Below are 18,854 nucleotides of genomic sequence, written 5' to 3'. Positions count from 1 at the left end.
GCCTTGCATATGGAGTATCTCATAGGGATACCGGTTTGTATCCCATATGTATACCAGTTGGATGCCAGTTCATTACCCAGCTACTCTACTTCCATCCAGCTCCCTGCTTGTGGCCTGGGAAAGCAGTCAAGTATAGCCCAAAGCCTTGGGGCCCTGTACCCACATGGGAGACCTGGAAGAGGCTGCTGGTTCCTGGCTTCATTTGGCTCAGCGCAAGCCAATGTTGCCACTTGGGGAGTGAGCTGGGATATGGGACATCTTTTTGCCTCAGCCACCTGCTCTGTCCTTAGCCTGTCCCCCAGCTACAGCACTGCCTCTGTGCATGTGGGAACCGAGTCTGTTTGTGTATGGCCTGGACTCCAGGCAGTGCTAGCAGATTCGGGATAATGAATGAACCATTGGGCGAGGCAGGGAGGACCTGGAAGGTATTGGTCTAGTTCAATAAATCTGCTTTTTCAATAAAAATAAATAAATCTTAAAAAAAATAATCACAGTGAAGAGAGGGGATATGCATACCTTGTTCCAGACCCTTGAGAAAATTCTTGCAGATTTTCTCTTCAGAGTTGGCTTTGTGTCTGCCATATCCTAGCCCCAAACCTTTCATGTTTAGATGTGATGTTCTGGACTTAATTTATTAATAGTTTTTGTTTTTTTGGGCATGGTGCGATGGCCTAGCGGCTAAAGTCCTCACCTTGAACAAGCCAGGATCCCATATGGGTGCTGGTTCTAATCCTGGAAGCTCCACGTCCCCTCCAGCTCCCTGCCTGTGGCCTGGGGAAGCAGTTGAGGATGGCCCAAAGCCTTGGGAGCCTGTATCTGCATGGTAGACCTAGAAGCACTCCTGGCTCCTGGCTTTGGATCAGCATAGCACTGGTCGTTGCGGTGACTTGCAGAGTAAATCATTGCACGGAAGGTCTTCCTCTCTCTTTCCTTCTCTTTGTATATCTGACTTTGTAATGAAAATAAAAAATAAACCTTAAAAAAAAAAAAAAGAACAGGGTCCAATTCAGTAACTTGGTGGCTAAATTCCTCGCCTTGCACACACCAAGATCCCATATACACTTGGCTGCATTTCTGAACTGCCCAGGGCACTGTTGGCTGGCAGTCCCAAGGCAGGGAGGAGCAGTGCAGGATGGGCACCTGTGGGGGCTCTGCTCCCTCACAGACCCTCCTTTGTCACACAGGGGCCAGTGCTTCCTTTGGAGCAGTGCAGCTGCACCCAGGGGGCCTGTGTCTGAGGCTGAGTGGAGCCTGCCTTGTTTGATCTGGTCACAGGGAGGCCAGCCCTGAGGCGTCAGCTGTGTTCATGGACCTCGGGGTCTCCTGGCCTGGGCTCAGTCCCTCTGCACTGGCGCTGCAGCGAAGACAGGGATATCTGGCTGTGTTGTGCCCCTTGAGAATCCTGAGGTTTCCACTGGAAAACCAGGTGGGATTATCCTGCAGGTTGACCAGATGCACAACGTCAGACTGGCGTTATGATGCTTTATTTGTTGGCATTGAGGACAGTGCAATGTTGAGAACAGAACATGGAATGCAATAGACAGCCTACTCCACATGAAAACAAAAGAACAACCTGAGCTCTGGTGAGACTATTAGCCTGTTCTGACTTTCCCTGCAATCCTCCACAACCAGCCCAACTCCCTAGGCCCTGCAAGCCATGCTTCACAGGCTGCTTTCCCCTGTCAGTTTTCCCCTGCAGTTAGCATCTTTGAATGTCCTGCTGCCCCCATCCCAGGTCCTTGCTGCAAGTGTCCAGAAGAAAGATCTGGAAATGGGCACACAATTATTCCAGCAGGTAGCATTTGTAAAAATTAGGTTCGCATTGGTAAAACACCATCCATTTTGCAGAATTCCCACAGGGGTCTGTACTAAACATAACCTTCTTAGGCTCTCTTATTCTTTTCAGCATACCCATCAACGCTCTACAGAGATGGAAAAACCTCTCCCGCTGGACAATGCCCTGGGTGTTGTAAATCTCCAGGGGAGCTGGGTACTGCTCCACTCTCAGAGCACTGAGGTTGCCCGTGTGCTCCACCAGCTCCTCCATCATGGCCATGGAGATTCTGTTCCCATAAAAACTTAAGGTGGTGAGTTGGTAGCACTGGCTCAGGGCAGGCAGGATGGCATTGAGATGGGAGTCAGTGATCTCACAGCCCATCAAATCCAGGGTCAGGAGGTTGGCTGCCACTCTCTCAAGCAGAACTCGGAGGGGCTCAGGGCTGATGTGGGTCAGTTTGACACCGCTCAGGTGCAGGTGTTTGAGTTCGCTGAGTTTTGGGCACTGGGACAGAAAGTGGATATCAGATTCAGACAGCAGGCAGTTCATTACAGACAGTGCCTCCAGAGGGTTCTTCAGGCACCTGGGGAGACACCAAGAATGAGTCCTGCAGCATGACACCAAGGTGGGAGACATCTACTTGGGCCAAGTCCCAATGCCCCAGATCCCACTCACACCCACCCTCACCAACACCCAGTGTGTTCCAGCCCGAGCAGAGACCCTTCTTTAGAGTTAACCACTCTCAGGCTGAGGCCTCCCACCATCACTGGAGTGACTGGGTCAAGTTCACAAAACCTCTCAAGATACCTTTCCTCACCCGTCCAGCAGAGTGCCACTTGTCTGGGCTATGAATGGCCAGGGGGAGACATGGATAAAGCTCAGACCCTGTGGGTGCCCTCCCAGGAGGCCTCACTCACAGCCCAGGACTCCAGAATCACCTGTCACCTTTCACATGCATTTCTCAGAAGTCACACACCTCCTTGGGGCCCAGGCACCAGACACAGGCTCACCCTGTCCACACAGGTGCTGAGTGGACAGCTGACATTTTAAGGTGCCCGATTCACTGACCTACTTTTTCAGAAACACTTCATGAAGAATTACCAAACTCACCCCTATATCAGAACCTGCTCCCTCCACCAGGCTGCTAGCTTCCTGTCACTGAGCCCTCTGCCTCAGTACTCATGTTCAGCATGAAATAGATAGCCTCATGTCTGTCTCGCTGGCATATGGCTGGCGGCTGCCCCATGATCAAAGCCCACTCGGTCCTTTCAAAGCAGCTTGCCTTGGTCTCTCACCTGAGCACCTGGTCCAGGTTGTCCTCCAGGAAGTCGACAGAGTCCATGTGAAGGCTGCAAAGGTGGGGCATCTTGGCTAGCTTGGAGCTGAAATGTGAGTTGAACTGCACCTTCTCCTTTGGGGTGATGGGGGTTGGGAACCAGAGGTGGGAGACACACAAGTTGTGAAGGCTGCCCATCCGGCCCAGGTAGGGAGCAAACTTCGCCAGGGCAGAGAGTTGCCAGACAGAGTCCACTTGCACCTCCTGGATGCAGCCAAGCTCCAGAATGTCCAGGATTTTGCTCAAGCTGTGAATGTTCTTTGGCGAGATCATCAGGTTGTGACAGCACAGGTGCACCAGGCTGGCTCTCTCCTTCACCCACTGAAACAGGTGCGTGAGGAACTCATCAGGGGTGTCCTCGGTGAGGTTAACGTTTGCTATGACCTTCAAGGCTGACTTGGGCCCCTTGTGCTCCACTGGCTGTCTTCTCACCTTGGGCTCAGGAGAGCAGGCATCATCCGTGCACTCAGCCCACACCTTCCAGAAATTCAGACCAGCATCCCGTAAATCCAGCACATGCAGCTTCCCTCTCCTGGGGGTAAAACAGGGAAGACTCAGTGAGTAGGCAGAGGGGACTTCTGAGCTGGGGAGCCCACACCTCACACCCTGCTGCTGGCTTTCTTCACCTTTCTTCTATGATTTATTTATTTATTTTTTATTTTTTTATTTATATTGCCTTTGATATATTTCTTGATCCTGACAGAGGTGAGGGGATGAAGGCTGAGAGCCCTGAGTCTGTAGTGAGGGAAGAGGCCCTCCCCTCTTTCTGTTTTTCATTCATCCCCATTGCACAGAGCTCCTGCCTGGGCCCCACTTACCAGAGCCTTGAAGTACCCCTGGAAGAGGCATGTAAGAGCCCCCTCTGTCACCTCAGGAAGCCCTTCCCCAGAGGCACTCAGGGGACCTCTCTCAGCTGACTCCCTTGCTTTCCAAAGTAGCTTCTGGAACGTCGTCTAGCCCTCCACCCTGCCTGAACCCTCCCTGGATCTCTGTGTCAGTTACCTGCAGTCAGACTTCTGGATGTACTTCATATCGAGACCATCCAACACAGCATTCAAGATGTCCACCTGTGGCCATTCCATGAGGTCGCCCAGAGGGAGGAACTCAAAGGGCCAGACCCTCACCATGGCCTTCAGGATGCTCAGGAGCCTCCTGTTGAATGCCTCTACAAAGAGTGCAGGGAACATCTCTCTGGGAAGCTGGTCCAAGCCAAGGATGGCCAAGGCCTCATGACCCAGCAGGCTCTTCTGTGCCAAGTGCAGGAGTCTCGGTGGGGACATGTCACTCATCCTGCTGAGTGCTCAGTGACAACCCTGGGGAAACATCCGGGGAGAAAAGACCTTTCAGGAGAGCTCCAAGCAAGCCCTGGGTCGCCAAGTGTAGGACCCCATCTCAGACTGCTGTCACGGATGTGCAGGACTCCTTAGTCTCCTCAATTCTCTTCTGTGCCTCTTGACCAGACTTTACACCTCAGCCTCACCTGACACTCCTCAGGCCCTAAGGAGGCAGCCGTAAGGTGACAAGTGGCCCATCTGTACCAACCCCTGTGTCACCAAGGTGAGGACCAATGAAGCAGCCTGCAAATGCCCTCTCCCTGGAAGGAACCTGTCTGACCATCATTCAAGGCCCTAAAGCAACAGAATCGGTCATGCCAGGTGGCCCACACTGCCAATCCACTCAGACACACTTTTGACAAGGCAGAGTGGCAGACAGGAAGAGACAGACTTTCCTGGTAATTGTCTGTTCCCCAAATGCCAATTACAGCTGGAGCGTTGCCAGCAAAAGTTGGGAGCCGTGACCCACTCCCATCCTGACAAAGTTGTTAGTAGGGCTCCACGCACTTGGGCCATAAGCTGACTCTCCAAGGTGCCCCAACTAATGCTGAGCTGGAAAAAGATGTGGGAGTCCATGTCAGGTAGTTACCTTGAAATCAATTTTTCAAATCTACTTAAAATGTAACTGGAAATCAAAAAATTAAGATAGATAAGAAGCTACTGCTAGGGGCGTCATGAATTAAAGTTTTCCACTTATTACCTGGATGTGTGCAAGACCTGATACAATATGCATAACATGGATGTTAAATATGTTTGAGTCAAACTGATTAACAATCTTCCTGTGATTTTCATTAAAAGTCAGAAAGACAGGTGGAGATACACAGAGGAACATCTTCGGTGCGTTGATTCACTCCCCAAGTGGCTGCAACGGTGGAAGCAGAGCTGATCCAATGCCAGGTATCTGAGCTTCGTCCTGATCTTCCAGGCAGGTGTAGGGTCCCAAGGCTTTTGACTGTGCTCCACAGCTCTCCCAGCCCACAAGCAGGGAGCAGGATGGGAGGTGGGCCATAAGGATTAGAACCATCACCTAGATGGGATCCCGGTGCCAGCAAGGCAAGGACTTTATCCGCTTGGCTACCATGTTGGGCTCCAATACTAATTCTTAAGGCCTGACAGGCCAAGGACTATCTTTTCTCCCCATCGGAGCACAGGCAGTGCCTCACGCAGTCTCATCCATAGAAGACTAGGAGGGAAGTCAATAAGAAAAAGTGTCTACAGCCTGGCGTGATAGCCTAGTGACAAACATCTTTCCTTCACAGGCAGCTGTTCCCACATGAGTGTCCCACTTCCCATCTTGGTTCTTGCTTGTGGCCTGGGAAGACTGTTGAGGATGGCCTAAAGCCTTGGGATCCTGTATCTGCATGACAGACATGTGTAAACTCCTGGCTCCTGGCTCCTGGGTTTGGATCAACTCAGCTCTGGACATTGATGCCACGTGGGGAGTGAAGCCGCTGGCAGAGCTTCCTGTCTCTCCTCCTGTTTGCATATATTATTTTCTTTTCTTAAGATTCATTTTTATTGGAAAATTGCATATACAGACAAGAGGAGATACAGTGAGGAAAATCTTCCATCCGTGATTCATTCCGAAGCAGCTGCAACAGCCAGAGCTGTGCTGATCCAAACCCAGAAGCCAGGAGCCTCTGCCATGTCTCTCACACGAGTGCAGGCCCTCCAGGCTATGGACCATCCTCCATTGCTTTCCCAGACCACAGGCAGGGAGCTTTTGGGAAGCAGGGCCACTGGGATTAAAACTGTCAAACTTGTGGGAGCCGAGCACGTAGAAAGCAAGGACATAATCATTTAGGCTACTTTGTTTGGTGCATGTACCTTTCTTTCTAATAAAAGTAAATACATCACTAAGGAAAGGGTGTCTATGGGCTCCTTCTCTGTACATCTGCCTTTCCAAATAAATAAATAAATCTTATAAAAAAAGAAAGGGTGTCTAAAAATAGGAAGACCTTAAATTACACTAATAGTACTTCAAGAATAAATCAAACAAAAATGCTACAATAAGTAATTAAAAAACTCTACCTAAAGAAGTGTTTCAGTAACTGAATTTTTTAAAGTTGCAGAGTATGTTGCAACTACATAGTTCCCGGCCACCAACGTGGGAGGCTTGAATTCAGTTCTATTCCAACTGTTCAGGTAGTTAATTGGAAGTAAATGGCTGAATATCTGACTGTTCTATCTGCCTTTCAAATGAAACAATTAAAAATGACAATAACAATAACACTTACGTTGTGTTGATATCCTTGCCTTGCAAACACCAGGATCCCATAGGGGCTCTGGTTTGTATCCAGGCTGCTCCCCTTCCCATCCAGCTCCTTCCTTGTGGCCTGGGAAGGTAGTAGAAGATGGCCCACACCCTTGGCACCTGGAACCCAGAGGAGAGACCCAGAGGAAGCCCTTGGCTCCTGGCTTCAGATTGGCTATCTCTGGTTATTGTGGCTGATGGCTAACCAGCTCACTGGAGGTGTGGCTCTGCATCGGCTTTAACTCAGAATGTCTCCCAGGCTTAAGCCCAGAACAGGAGGGGATGTAGGAGCCAGTTAATTCACCAAACTGGCAGGATTCCAGCCAACCAATGATACATCTAAATGGACATTCCTTACCTAGTTAAGACAGGCCCTTTGCCAGCCCACGTCTCTAGAGGAGCAAAAAATGCCTTAACATGTATTTAAACCGCTCTTTCGATTCCCCCTTCTTCGCTCCACTATACGCGAAGGGTGTCCAGGAACGGGTTTTCCAATAAAACTTCTGTTACAACTATGGACAATTTGCTGATATTACTCACCAGCAAAGCGGGCAGTTGGTGGTAATCATCTAACAGGGTCCACATGCAGAATGAACTAGAGATTCTTTCTGTGTCTCCTTCTCTCTGTACATCTGCCTTTCCAATACATACAAATTTTTAAGAAAACTAAAAAAAAAGGATAATCTAATGCTCCAACACCTAAATTTAATCCATATATGCTAAACCCTGGGGTAACAATTCAAGGCGTGTGATTAGGCAGTGATTCCTGGATGAGCTCACAACAACAATTCAGGCAACAAAAGCAAAAATAGACAATGGGACTCTGGAAAGCTAGAAAATGGAGTGAAAAGAATAAAGAAGAAGAAAGCATTTGCAAACCAAAGAGTTACTATCCACTACATAACCCTGTGTGACCCAACACTACAACCAAATCATCCAATTGAATATGACCAGGGCACAAATCCACCTGCAACACCCTTATCTCATTGGGGGAGTGAACCAGCAAGGACACAAGTCTGTCTCCTCCTCCCTGTAACTGCTTCCAAATGAATGGATCTTTCAACAAAAAGGAAGAAAAAGAAAGAAGGAAATCTCTAGGGAGTGCTATTTGGTGATAAAGAATGAAATCTTGTCATTTGTAACACCATGAAAACAACTAAGATATGGACTTGAAAAGTAAAATAGCCAGACACAGAAATCAGCTGTGGTGATTCAGGGAGGTGAGTGCAGGTGTGGGAGAGCGATGATTAGAGGCTGGTAGGGGTGAGGGAGGAGGCTGGGTAGCAAGTGCTAAAAGTGAGAGGAGGGAAGGAGTCACAGTGTCCCACAGCATGCTGGGAGCCTCAAGTTCAGAGTGAGCGACTCTGTACTTAAGCCCCGCAAGAGAAGAGTTTAAGGGCTCCAAACACAGAGAAATGCTCATTGCCTGACCAGGCCAGGCCGTCCTGTACACACCTGCTCAGTTACTACACACTGCAACTCTTCAAATGTTCCCATTTGCTATGGCTTCATCAGAGATTCTCTGAAAAATTTTAAAACTGCAAGACTCAGCGCAGTAGCTTGCTGGTTAAATTGCTCACCTTGTACACAGCAGGATCCCATATAGACACTCATTCTAATCTCAGTGGCCCACTCTCAATTGTTCTCCCAAATTGTGGCCTGAGAGGGGAGTCAATGATGCCCAAAGCCTTGGAACCCTGCACCCACGGAGGAGACACAGAAAGGCTCCTGGTTCCTTTCTTCATATATGCACAGCTCGAGCCTTTGCAGCTGCTTGGGGAATAAATCTAATCCTCTTAGTGTATTTCACTTTCTAATACAAATATCTTTACAATTTTTTTTTTTTAATAAAGGCTAAAGTTGACCAGCAGCAGGATGGGCAGCCATCTGCAACACCAGCAAGCCATCTGATCCACCTGCTGTCAGGTCCCGGCTGCTCCACTTGCCAGCAAGCTCCCTGCTAGAGTGCCTGGGAAAGCAGAGGAATGTGGCCCAAATGTTTATGCCTGCTGTACCCAATGGGAAGAAGACTGGGACACAATTCCTGGGCTGAAGGCTTCAGCCTGGCCCAGCCACACTTGTTGTAGACATGTGGGGAGTGAACCAGCACATGGAAAGATTTCTCTGTCTCTCTCTCTCTCTCACTTGGCCTTTCACATACATGAACAAATTATTAAGGAATTTCAAAAGCAGAACACATCCTATCTCAGACAACGAATCGTAATTAGGCCTAAGATGTCCAGCACTAAGATTGCCCTCCCAGCCCCCACACTCCGAACCACATGCTAAAATCCAGGAGAATCTTGGGAGAATGTTTCAAAGAGACCTGTAGCATTGGGGTCAATGGAAGCCAAGAGAGAAATGGCTGGTACCTTCTGGTGCTGTGTCCTCCCTGGAGATGGAGCCTGGGCTGCTGGGGAGCCCCGTGGAGGCCGATGACTTCCTGGCTCAGGGCGAAGCTGGGAGGGCACCCTGAGCTCTGGAGGGAGCAGGCACAGGTGCTGGGACCATTAGTTGTGAGTAGTGCCTTTGGCCAGGTAGGGGGCTTCCATTGGGCCTTAAAATCTCCTCCTGGCCCCTCCTTGCTGCCACACCCATTGCTGCCTCCAATCACTAGGTGACTCGTCAGGCCTCCTGACCCACCCAGGTGCTCCTGATTGGACCTTGACTCTGTCTGCATTGATTCTATCTAGTATGCTGCCTGAGGGAAATGGGACTGATAGGATTCACCTTTGTTGGGTTATTGTTGTTGTTGGTGGTGGTTTTGTTTTTTTGTTTTGTTTTGTTGTTTGTTTTTTTTATGAAAGGATAGTTCCACATAGAGGAGGACAGACGGGGGGACCTTTCATCTGGACAGGCAAGATGGCGGCAAAGGGACAGACTCATTTGCCATGACACAGAATTTTATTTATTTATTCATTTAGTTAGTTAGTTAGTGTGTTTATTCACACTTTAGTCTTTTTCTTGATCCTTACAGAGGTGAGGGGATGGGGACTGCAGATCCTTGTGGGCCTCTGGAAAGGATGGAGAGGCTCAGGGAGGAGAGGAGGGCTGAGAGCCCTGAGTCTGCAGGGAGGGAAGGGGCCCTCCCCTCTCCTCTATGTCTGTCTGTCAGTTATCCCCATTTGCATAGAGCTCCTGCCTGGTCCCCACTACCCAGTGCCTTCAAGTACCCCATGAGAACACTAAGAAAGATGTCCACCTGTCACCTCAGGAATCCCTTCCCCAGAAGGACTCAGGTGACCTGACCTCTCTCACCTGACTCCCTTGCTATCCAAAGAAGCTCCTGCAACATGCTCCAGCCATCTACCCTTCCTGAGCCCGAATCTCTTCCCTGGATCTCTCTGTGAATCACCTGGAGTGAGATTTCTGGGCGCAGAGCAGGTCGAGCCCATCCAACACAGCTTTCAGGATGTCCACCTGAGGACTCTTCATGAGGGCGCCCAGAGGGAGGAACTCAAAGGGCCAGACCCTCACCATGGCCTTCAGGATGCTCAGGAGCCTCCTGTTGAAGGCTTCCAGGAACAGTGCAGGGAACATCTCTCTGGGAAGCTGCTCCAGACTAAGGATGGCCAAGGTCTCATTACCCAGCAGGCTCTTCTGTGCCAAGTGCAGGAGTCTCGATGGGGACATGCTGCTCATCCTGTTTAGTGCTCAGTGACAACCCTGGGGAAACATCCGGGGAGAAAAGACCTTTCAGGAGAGCTCCAAGCAAGCCCTGAGTCGCCAAGTGTAGGACCCCATCTCAGACTGCCGTCACGGATGTGCAGGACTGCTGAGTCACCCCAATTCTCCTCTGAGCCTCTTGACCACACTTCACACTGCAGCTCCAGGTTCTTCTGCAACACTCTGGAAGTGCCAAGCACTTGGTTTCTGGGTGGTGGTTGTGAGGAGTGGAGCGTCAGGAGGCTCTAGCTGCATGGAGTGATGAGTATATGAGGGGAGTGGTCCACAGGAGACCATGGAGACTCCTCACCTCACAGCGGCCCTGAGGCAAGGCAAGGAGAGCTGGGCTGCTGGGAGCTGGACAGCCAGCACTGTGTCAGCCCTTGTCCGGACTGAAAGCCACTGATGCTGGCATGTGCAGGCTCCTGAGGATACCACAGAGTCACCAGCCTGGGTGAGGGCTCAAATCCCCAGTGTCAAGGCAGCTGCCACCTGTGCACCTTTAGCTTGAAGAGTATTGGTACTTGGACCAGGTGCCATATCATAGTGGATAAAGTTCTCGCCTTGAATGCCCCAGGAATCCATATGGGCACCAGTTCTATTGTCACTGGATCCTCTTCCCGTCCAGCTCCCTGCTTGTGGCCTGGGAAAGCAGTCGAGGATGGCTCAAAGCCTTGGGACCCTGCACCCACATGGGAGACCTGGAAGAAGTTCCAGGCTCTTGGCTTCTGATCTGCTCAGCTCCAGCCATTGCAGCTGCTAAGGAAGTGAAGCATAGGAGGGAAGATCTGCCTATCTGTCTCTCCTCCTCTCTGTGTATCTGACTTTGCAATAAAAAAATAAATGTTTAAAAATAAACAACCTAATTTTAAAAACACAAAAGAATAAAAGCTCTTGCCCATATGGGACATTGCCCTGAATCCCATTAGCCCAACTGCCTTTAGGGTTCTATAACTTGCAAGACAAAATGGAAATACAAGAAGAAATCTAGAGTCTGTACACCAACAATCAATGAATAGCACAAATCAGACTGGAAGCGTTAGAGTGTTTTGATGACAAATGTGGTTTTTAAAGATTGCTTTATTTTGAAAGGCTTTTTACAACAAGATTATTAATTAATGTATTTGAAAGACAAAGCAGAGGGAGATTCATCTTCCATCCGTGGGTTCATTCCCCGAGTAGCTCCACTGGCCACGCTGAGCCATTCCTCCAGGTCTCCCATGTGGGTTCAGGAGCCCAAGGGCTCCGGCCATCTTTTGTTGCTTTCCCAGGTGCGTTAGCCGGGAGCCAGCTCTGAAGTGGAACAGCTGAGACTCAAACTAGAGCACGCATGAGATGCGTTCACTTCAGACACAGTCCCAACCTGCCATGCCGGCCCCATGAGTGATAAAACTTCAGAGGAATTGAAACAAGTTATTTGAGTTGTTGTGATAAAATGACATGTTTTTGGTTACTTGCTGGAAAGTTCTTTAGTGCATAATTATGCATGGGTTTCTTTTTATGATTGAAAATGCTCGTTGTAAAGAGGAGTTTTTGAAGTCCCCTCATATTTTCAGCTTCAGTGGTTTGGTATGTTTAGTCATTTTTTATAGCTAGTAAATCAAATCTATTGTAACTTCATTTTAGTTAACTGAAATTATCTAGTTCTGCTAAAAAAAAATTATTTTAATTAAAGATTTGGTCCAGCAGGATACCCTAGCAGCTACAATCCTTGCCTAGCATGTGCCATGATGCCCTATTGGTACTGATTCTAATCCCAGCAGCCCTGCTTCCTGTCCAGCTCCCTGCTTGTGGCCTGGGAAAGCAGTCAAGGATGGCTCAAAGCCTTGAGATCCTGCACCTGTGTGGAAGACCCTGAGGAGGCTCCTGGCTCCTGCCTTCAGATATGCTCAGCTCCGACAGTTGCATCCACATGAGGTGTGTATCATGGATGAAAGATCTTCCTCTCTGTCTCTTCTCTCTATATGTATCTGACTTTGCTATTAAAATAAATTTAAAAATTAAAGATTTACTTATTTTTATTTGAAAGGCACAAGGTAGAGAAGCAAAGACCGAGAGATCTTCAATCCACTGGTTCACTCTCCAGATGGCCATATGGGCAGGTGCTGAGCTGAGCCAATCTGAAGCCAGGAGCCAGGAGCTTCTTCCAGGTCTCCCTATGGGTGCAGAGTCTCAAGGACTGGAGCCATCCTCAACTGCTCCTTCCCCAGGCCATTAGCAGGGAGCTGGATCAGAGTGCAGCAACTGGCACTGAAACCAGTGCCCATACAGATGCTGGCGCCGCAAGGGCAATTAGCCTTTAGAGCTACCTACCACATCACACCTCACCCCACTTCCACCTGAAAAATCAGAATTTTCTCAGCCATCAAACTGAAGATTTGCACCTAGAAACAAGCAATCTGTTGCCTGAGCTCTTTGCTCTGCAAATCTGCTTTTGGTTACAAGTTTTACATACATAGCTGTATCAATACATAGACATATGTATATAATCATATATATACATATATTTATAAGTATGTATATTTATAGGCGTATATAATTCAGTTAAATACCATTATGTGTATACATTATATGAAAAAGACATGTATGACGTAGGCTTTTAAACACAGCAGGTTTATATGTGCTTGCCAATCATTGAAATTCAGACTGTCTCAGCTGAAAACTGAGGAACCCCTGGTCAGAGCTGAGACTTACTACTGGGGAGCAGCATCCTGGCACAGTGGGAGCTGGCATCCCCTATCAGAGTGCCAGTTCAAGTCCTTGAATCTTCACTTTTAGTCCAACTTCCTGTTAATGTCTTTTTGGCCACCTAGGCAGTGAACCAACAGATGGAAAAATCTTCCATCGCTATGTAAATCTGCCTTTCCCATGAAAATCAATTAAAATACAAATTTAATCATATTGTCAGCTTTTTTACATAGTCCTTTCTCACAAGATTGTTTCCTGGGACCAGCACGACAGTTCAGTAGGCTAATCCTCTACCCTGTGGTGCCAGCATCCCATAGAGGTGCTGGTTTGTGTCCCAGCTGCTCCAGTTCCCTTCCAGTTCTCTGCTTATAGGCTGGAAAAGAAGTGGAGGATGGCTCAAAGCCTTGGGATCCTGCACCTGCATGGGAGACCCGGAAGAATCTCCTGGCTGCTGGCATCAGTTCAGCTCAGCTCCGGCTATTGAGGCCACATGGGGACTGAACCAGCTGATTGAAGACCTCTCCGTGTCTTTCCATAAATTAGCCATTCCAACAAAAATAAATCTTTAAAAGATGTATTTATTTTTATTGCAAGTCAGATATACAGAGAGAAGCAGAGACAGAGAGAGGAAATTCTTCCATCCAGTGATTCACTCTCCAAGCAGCCACAATGGCTGGAGTTCAGCAGATGTGAAGCCAGGAGCCAAAGGCTGCTGGCTCCTGGCTTCATATCAGTGTTGTGGGCTAAGGAGTTCATTAGCACTCGTTCGCCTGGGCAGGAACAGGAACTGGGCTTGTAGCTAAAACCACCTAGACTAATTGGACTCATCTGTGTCCAATATCCTGCTAAATGAGGATGTGGTGGGGGCGGGGGCGGGGGAGAGTATATAAGGAGAGGTGAAGGAACAATAGAGTGAGACTTCACAGAGACTTCCACCATCACTGGTCTCCTGTTGGTGATTCATCCCCAGACCCTCTCCCTGTCCACGTTACTGGTGCTGCTGGCCAGAGCAAATGGCGCCCAATGGCAGCCAAGCCTGAGGGACAATCTGAGGGGGTCCACTGGACCTTCAAAGGTAAGCTTAAAACTTTCTGCAGGGGTGGAAATAACTTCATCCCCAGACCTTCTCCCTGTCCTTGGTCACGAGGGATAATCTGAGTGACAACTAGAACTCCGGAGGGGCATTAATGGTTTCATCCCCACACCCTCTCCCCATCCTGGGGCATGAGCGATAATCTGAGGGACTCCAGAATTCTGGAGGTAATTTAGAATGAACTATTTTGCAGGGGCACAAGTAAAATTTATCATGAGGCAACAACTCGCACAAGTGCAGATGATTAAGGAAACCAGAGATCTGCTCCAGTCACAAAGCACCGACACTAAGCTTAAGGCCTTGCAGAAGTTCGTTGAAACTGTCTGTGATGTATCCCCATGGTTTGCTCTCCTTGTAGCCACCTTTTTCCTCTGGTGCTTGATAAAAAATGCTTTGTCATCCCCTCAAGTGGTGGTGCAACCCTTCCTTGAAAAATTATCTGTAAGAAGGGGAAGGGAACCCCAAACCAGGGTAAGAAGAGGGGACCCCAAACCAGGGTTAAAAAAAAAAGGATCAGGAACCCCAGACCAGACAACGTCTGGAGAAACTGCACAAAGATTTGTGGTCCTCTTCTGAGGAGGAGCAAAGGGAAGAGGGTAGAAGTGAGTTTGCTGAGGAGCTCCACCTGTAGAGCATGTGCCCTTAGAGCGTGTGCCAAGCCAAAATCTCTTTTGGCCAGGCCTGGAGCCCTCTGGGCTGCCTGTACCATTGGCGCCATTAAATCTGGGTGCAGCTGTGAAAGATTTACAGGAGCAACTTCAGCGTCTCTTCCTTTAGTTGAGGCAAGATTAGCTATAGCCCCAGAAAAATACAACTTGTTTCTCCATTTAACTATTTAGGATTTCAGCTTTTTTCAGAATTGTATTAAGCCCCTGTCGGGCTAACAGAGAGGCTTCTGTTGATCTGAAAAGGTGTAAAAGACTTTGACATAACATTGGCCATCATAGCCAGCATTACTGTGGCGTAGACAGCCACCACCACAGCAGCGGTGACCCTAGGACACACTACAGCTACCGCTGAGATCATGAACAAGCTTCGGAACTGACTGCCTGAGCTATGGAACAACAGAACTTTATTAATGAACACATGTGCGTGGGCATGCTTATGTTGTAACTGCAGGATGATTTGTTGGCAGAGGGGCAGCAGATGCTGTGGGGTCTGGGGCCTCTTGTTCCCCATCATATGCCTTTATGTATGTAACACCTGTGCAAGTGCAAAATGTTTCCCAAGCCTGGGAACTGCTGTCTGCTCATTGCTACCAAGGTAAAGATACTCCTAGCCATGGAACAGGGTTACCAGCCTCCCTAAGTACGGTTTGTGCAGCTGCAGCAGACAACGCGTTGAATGGCACCCAGTGACGGGTAAGATGGACCGGGCACTGACCAATCTAAGACAGGGGTTCCGTCATTCTCGGAGATTCCCAACGACAGGCAAGGCTGATGACCTGAGAGTCCACAACCTAAGACAGGCTCATTCAAGTCTGCTTTAAAACAAAAAAAGGAGGGACCTGTTATAGGCTAAGGAGCTGATTAGCACTCATTGGCCTGGGCAGGAACAGGAACTGGGCTTGTGGCTTAAAACACCTAGACTAATTGGACTCATCTGTATCCAATATCCTGCTAAATGAGGATGTGGGGGGGGGGGAGAATATACAAGTATATAAGGAGAGGTGAAGGAGCAATAAAGTGAGACTTCACAGAGACTTCCACCATCACTGGTCTCCTGTTGGTGCTTCATCCCCAGACCCTCTTCCTGTCCAAGTTACTGGTGCTGCTGGCCAGAGCAGATCGGCTCAGCTGAAGCCATTGCAGCCACTTGGGGAGTGAACCGGGATATGGGACATCTTTTTGCCTCAGCCACCTGCTCTGTCCTTAGCCTTTCCCCCAGCTACAGCACTGCCTCTGTGTGTGAGAGAACCATGTCTCTGTGTGTGTATGGCCTGGACTCCAGGCTGTGCTAGCAGATTCAGGATAGTGAATGAACCATTGGGTGAGGCAGGGAGGACCTGGACGGTGTTGGACCAGCTCTGTAAATCTGCTTTTCCAATAAAAATAAATAAATTTTTTATTTAAAGTGTAGCCGCCAGGATTAGAACCAGCGCCCATATGGGATCCCGGCACGATCAAGGTGAGGAATTTATCTGCTATGCCACGGCACCGGGTCCAAAATAAATAAATCTTTTAAAAAAATTAGTGACAGTGAAGAGAGGTGGTATGCATGTCTTGTTCCAGAACCTTGAGAAAATTCTTGCAGATTTTCTCTTCAGAGTTGGCTGTGGGTCTGCCATATCCTAGCCCTAAACCTTTGTCATGTCTATGTGTGATGTTCTGGACTTGTTAAGAGTTTTCTCCTTGGAGGGCCTGGCATGATGGTCTAGCAGCTAAATTCCTTGACTTGAATGTGCCTGGATCCCATATGGGCACTGGTTCTAATCCCAGCAGCTCCACTTCCCATCCTGGTTCCTGCTTGTGACCTGGGAAAGCATTCAAGGATGGCCCAAAGCTTATGGACCTTGCACCTGTGTGAGAGACCTGGAAGAATTCCTGGCTCCTGGGTTAGGATTGGCTCAGTTCCGGCTGTTGTGGCCACTTGGGGAGTGAATCACCAGATGGAAGACCTTCCTCTCTCTCTCCTCCTGTCTGTATATCTGCCTTTCTAATTAAAATAGAAATAAAAGAATTTTCTTCTATTATGAATGGTTGTTGAATTTTATCAACCTGTTTGCAGCTGTCAAGATGATTGTATGACTTATTTCTTGATGTTGCAGATGGCATCTTTTGATTATGTATGTGAGCCATCATTCCAACGCCTGAGATAAATCTCACTTAAGCCAAGTGAATGATCATTTGATGTGACGCTGGTCTTCATTCACTACTGTTTTGCTGAGGGTTTTTGCATTCTCTTCATCATGGCTCTAGGGCCACACTGCTCTTTTTCTGCAATATGCCTGTCTCTTTGGCATGTCATGGGAATGATCTGGTTGAGTGAGTTTGGGAGAGTTCCTTCCCTTGCAATCTTTTGGGTGTTAATTCTTAAAATAAGGTAGAATTCAGGAGTGAGGTCATCCAGTCCTGGGCTTTTCTTTGTAGTCAAACTCTCATGTTCCTTTGTTGATTTTTTTCTCCAGACAACCTTTCTAAAGAAGAAGAGAGGGGTCGAAGTTCCCCCATGCTGTGAAATCACAGCAAATCTCACTCTCTGGTTCTAAGGAGGAATATGTAAAATGTTCATGTGAGATTTAATGGCACCCAAAATAAAATATCATTTATTATATACATTACATATAAATAGATATATGTAGAGAGAGATAGAGTAAAATTAAAATCTGCATGGTGATAGGGCATAATGGAGTCACAGAAGAGATTCCATCGGGGAAAGTGGGAACGGTTGGGAGTTCAGCAGTAGGCAGCTTTATTCAGGAAAATGTGTCTGTATTTGGAATGTAATAAGAGGCATTTATTTAAAAATTCTGGAGTCAATATGGCTAAGTTAATATTTTAAATAATGAGGTGGTGTAAGAACATTATATGTTACTAAGGGCATTTTTAAAATCATTTATTTGTTTTTTGGAAAGACAGAGAAGGAGAGTCAGATAAAAAGATCTTGCTTCCACCCGCTCCCTCCCAGAGGGGCCGCAGTGGCCAGAGCTGAGATAACCAGTCAAGAGCTTCCTCTGGGTCTCCCACGTGGGTGTAGGTGCCCAAGGACTTGGACCAAGCTCCACTGCTTTCCCAGCCCATGAACAGGGAGCTGAATCAGAAGTGGAGCAGCTGGGACTAAAATCGGCACCAGATGGGATGCGGAGGCCACAAGCAAGCAGAGGCTTAGCCACTGCAGCAGCCCCAACCCAGCTTGCTTTGGGGAGGATGTGGAATGTTACATTGCGCATGTGTGAGATCGGGAGGCAGAGACGGGCAATATTACAAGCTCTTTGGAGTCGTGCTGTGAAGCAGGAGAGCTGAAATGAGAGCAGAGAAGAGTGTGGTGGGAAACAAGGGTCGTGTCTTCTCCTGTGCTTCATGTTTTAACTAGAGAATGCTAGAGGGCCGGCTTGTGAGTGGATGAGGATAAGTTACCAGAGAGGATGGCACTGGGGGTTGAGAAAAGATGGCTGCATCAGGCCAAAGTCAAGACCCCAGAACTGCGCTCGAGCCTGGTGTGCAGGCAGAGGCAGCCAAGCACTTGAGTCATCACCTGCTTCCTCCCAGTGCGTGCATTGCATCCGATGAGAAGTGGAGGAGCCAGGACGTGCAACCAGGCTTCAGAATCAGGGTGCAGATGTCCCAAGAGGAGACCCCATGCTGAATTGCAAACTCTACTGGAAATATTTTTTTAAGAACCCTTTTCTTCATGCATTTGAATCAGTTTTCATCTCGTTTTCCCATGAGCTTCCTGACCAAGTTGAACAGTTTGGATATTCACATACAATTCTAAAAATATCGAATTTTAGGCCAGTGCCATGGCATGGTAAGTTAAGCCTCTATCTGTGGTGCCAGCATTCCAAATGAGTGCCTGTTCATGTCCTGGCTGATCCACTTCTGATCCAGCTCCCTACAGATGTGTCTGGAAAAGCAATGGAGAATGGCCCAAAACTTTGGATTCCTGCACACATGTGGGACACCAGGAAGAAACTCCTGGCCTCTGGCTCGTGGCCACTGGCTCCTGGCCACCTGGACCCTGGTTCCTGACTCCTGGCCCCTGGTTCT

General features: G+C 48.4%; 1 protein-coding gene across 1 annotated transcript; it reads right to left on the bottom strand.

Annotated features, from left to right (window-relative positions):
• Positions 1–1,783: 1,783 nt before the first annotated feature.
• LOC131479651 (PRAME family member 8-like) lies at positions 1,784–10,334 on the bottom strand. Its single transcript, XM_058661019.1, has 4 exons — positions 10,057–10,334; positions 4,116–4,265; positions 3,073–3,645; positions 1,784–2,360 (listed from the first exon to the last, which is right to left on the bottom strand). The coding sequence occupies exons 1-4, from the start codon at positions 10,332–10,334 to the stop codon at positions 1,784–1,786; spliced, it is 1,578 nt and encodes a 525-aa protein (XP_058517002.1).
• Between the last annotated feature and the right edge of the window lie 8,520 nt (positions 10,335–18,854).

Source organism: Ochotona princeps, chromosome 2 (assembly GCF_030435755.1).
Source record: "Ochotona princeps isolate mOchPri1 chromosome 2, mOchPri1.hap1, whole genome shotgun sequence".
Classification (NCBI taxonomy): domain Eukaryota; kingdom Metazoa; phylum Chordata; class Mammalia; order Lagomorpha; family Ochotonidae; genus Ochotona; species Ochotona princeps.
Note: the sequence above shows the minus strand (reverse complement) of the source record. Positions and strands in the feature narration are given on the sequence as shown.

Excerpts from the sequence above, each read along its gene's own strand:
- LOC131479651 (XM_058661019.1), bottom strand. The coding sequence starts at position 10,334 with ATGTCCCCATCGAGACTCCTGCACTTGGCACAGAAGAGCCTGCTGGGT. Across the intron at positions 3,646-4,115 it reads ATCCAGAAGTCTGACTGCAG|GAGAGGGAAGCTGCATGTGC; the intron begins GTAACTGACACA and ends TTTTACCCCCAG. Across the intron at positions 2,361-3,072 it reads AACCTGGACCAGGTGCTCAG|GTGCCTGAAGAACCCTCTGG; the intron begins GTGAGAGACCAA and ends GTGTCTCCCCAG.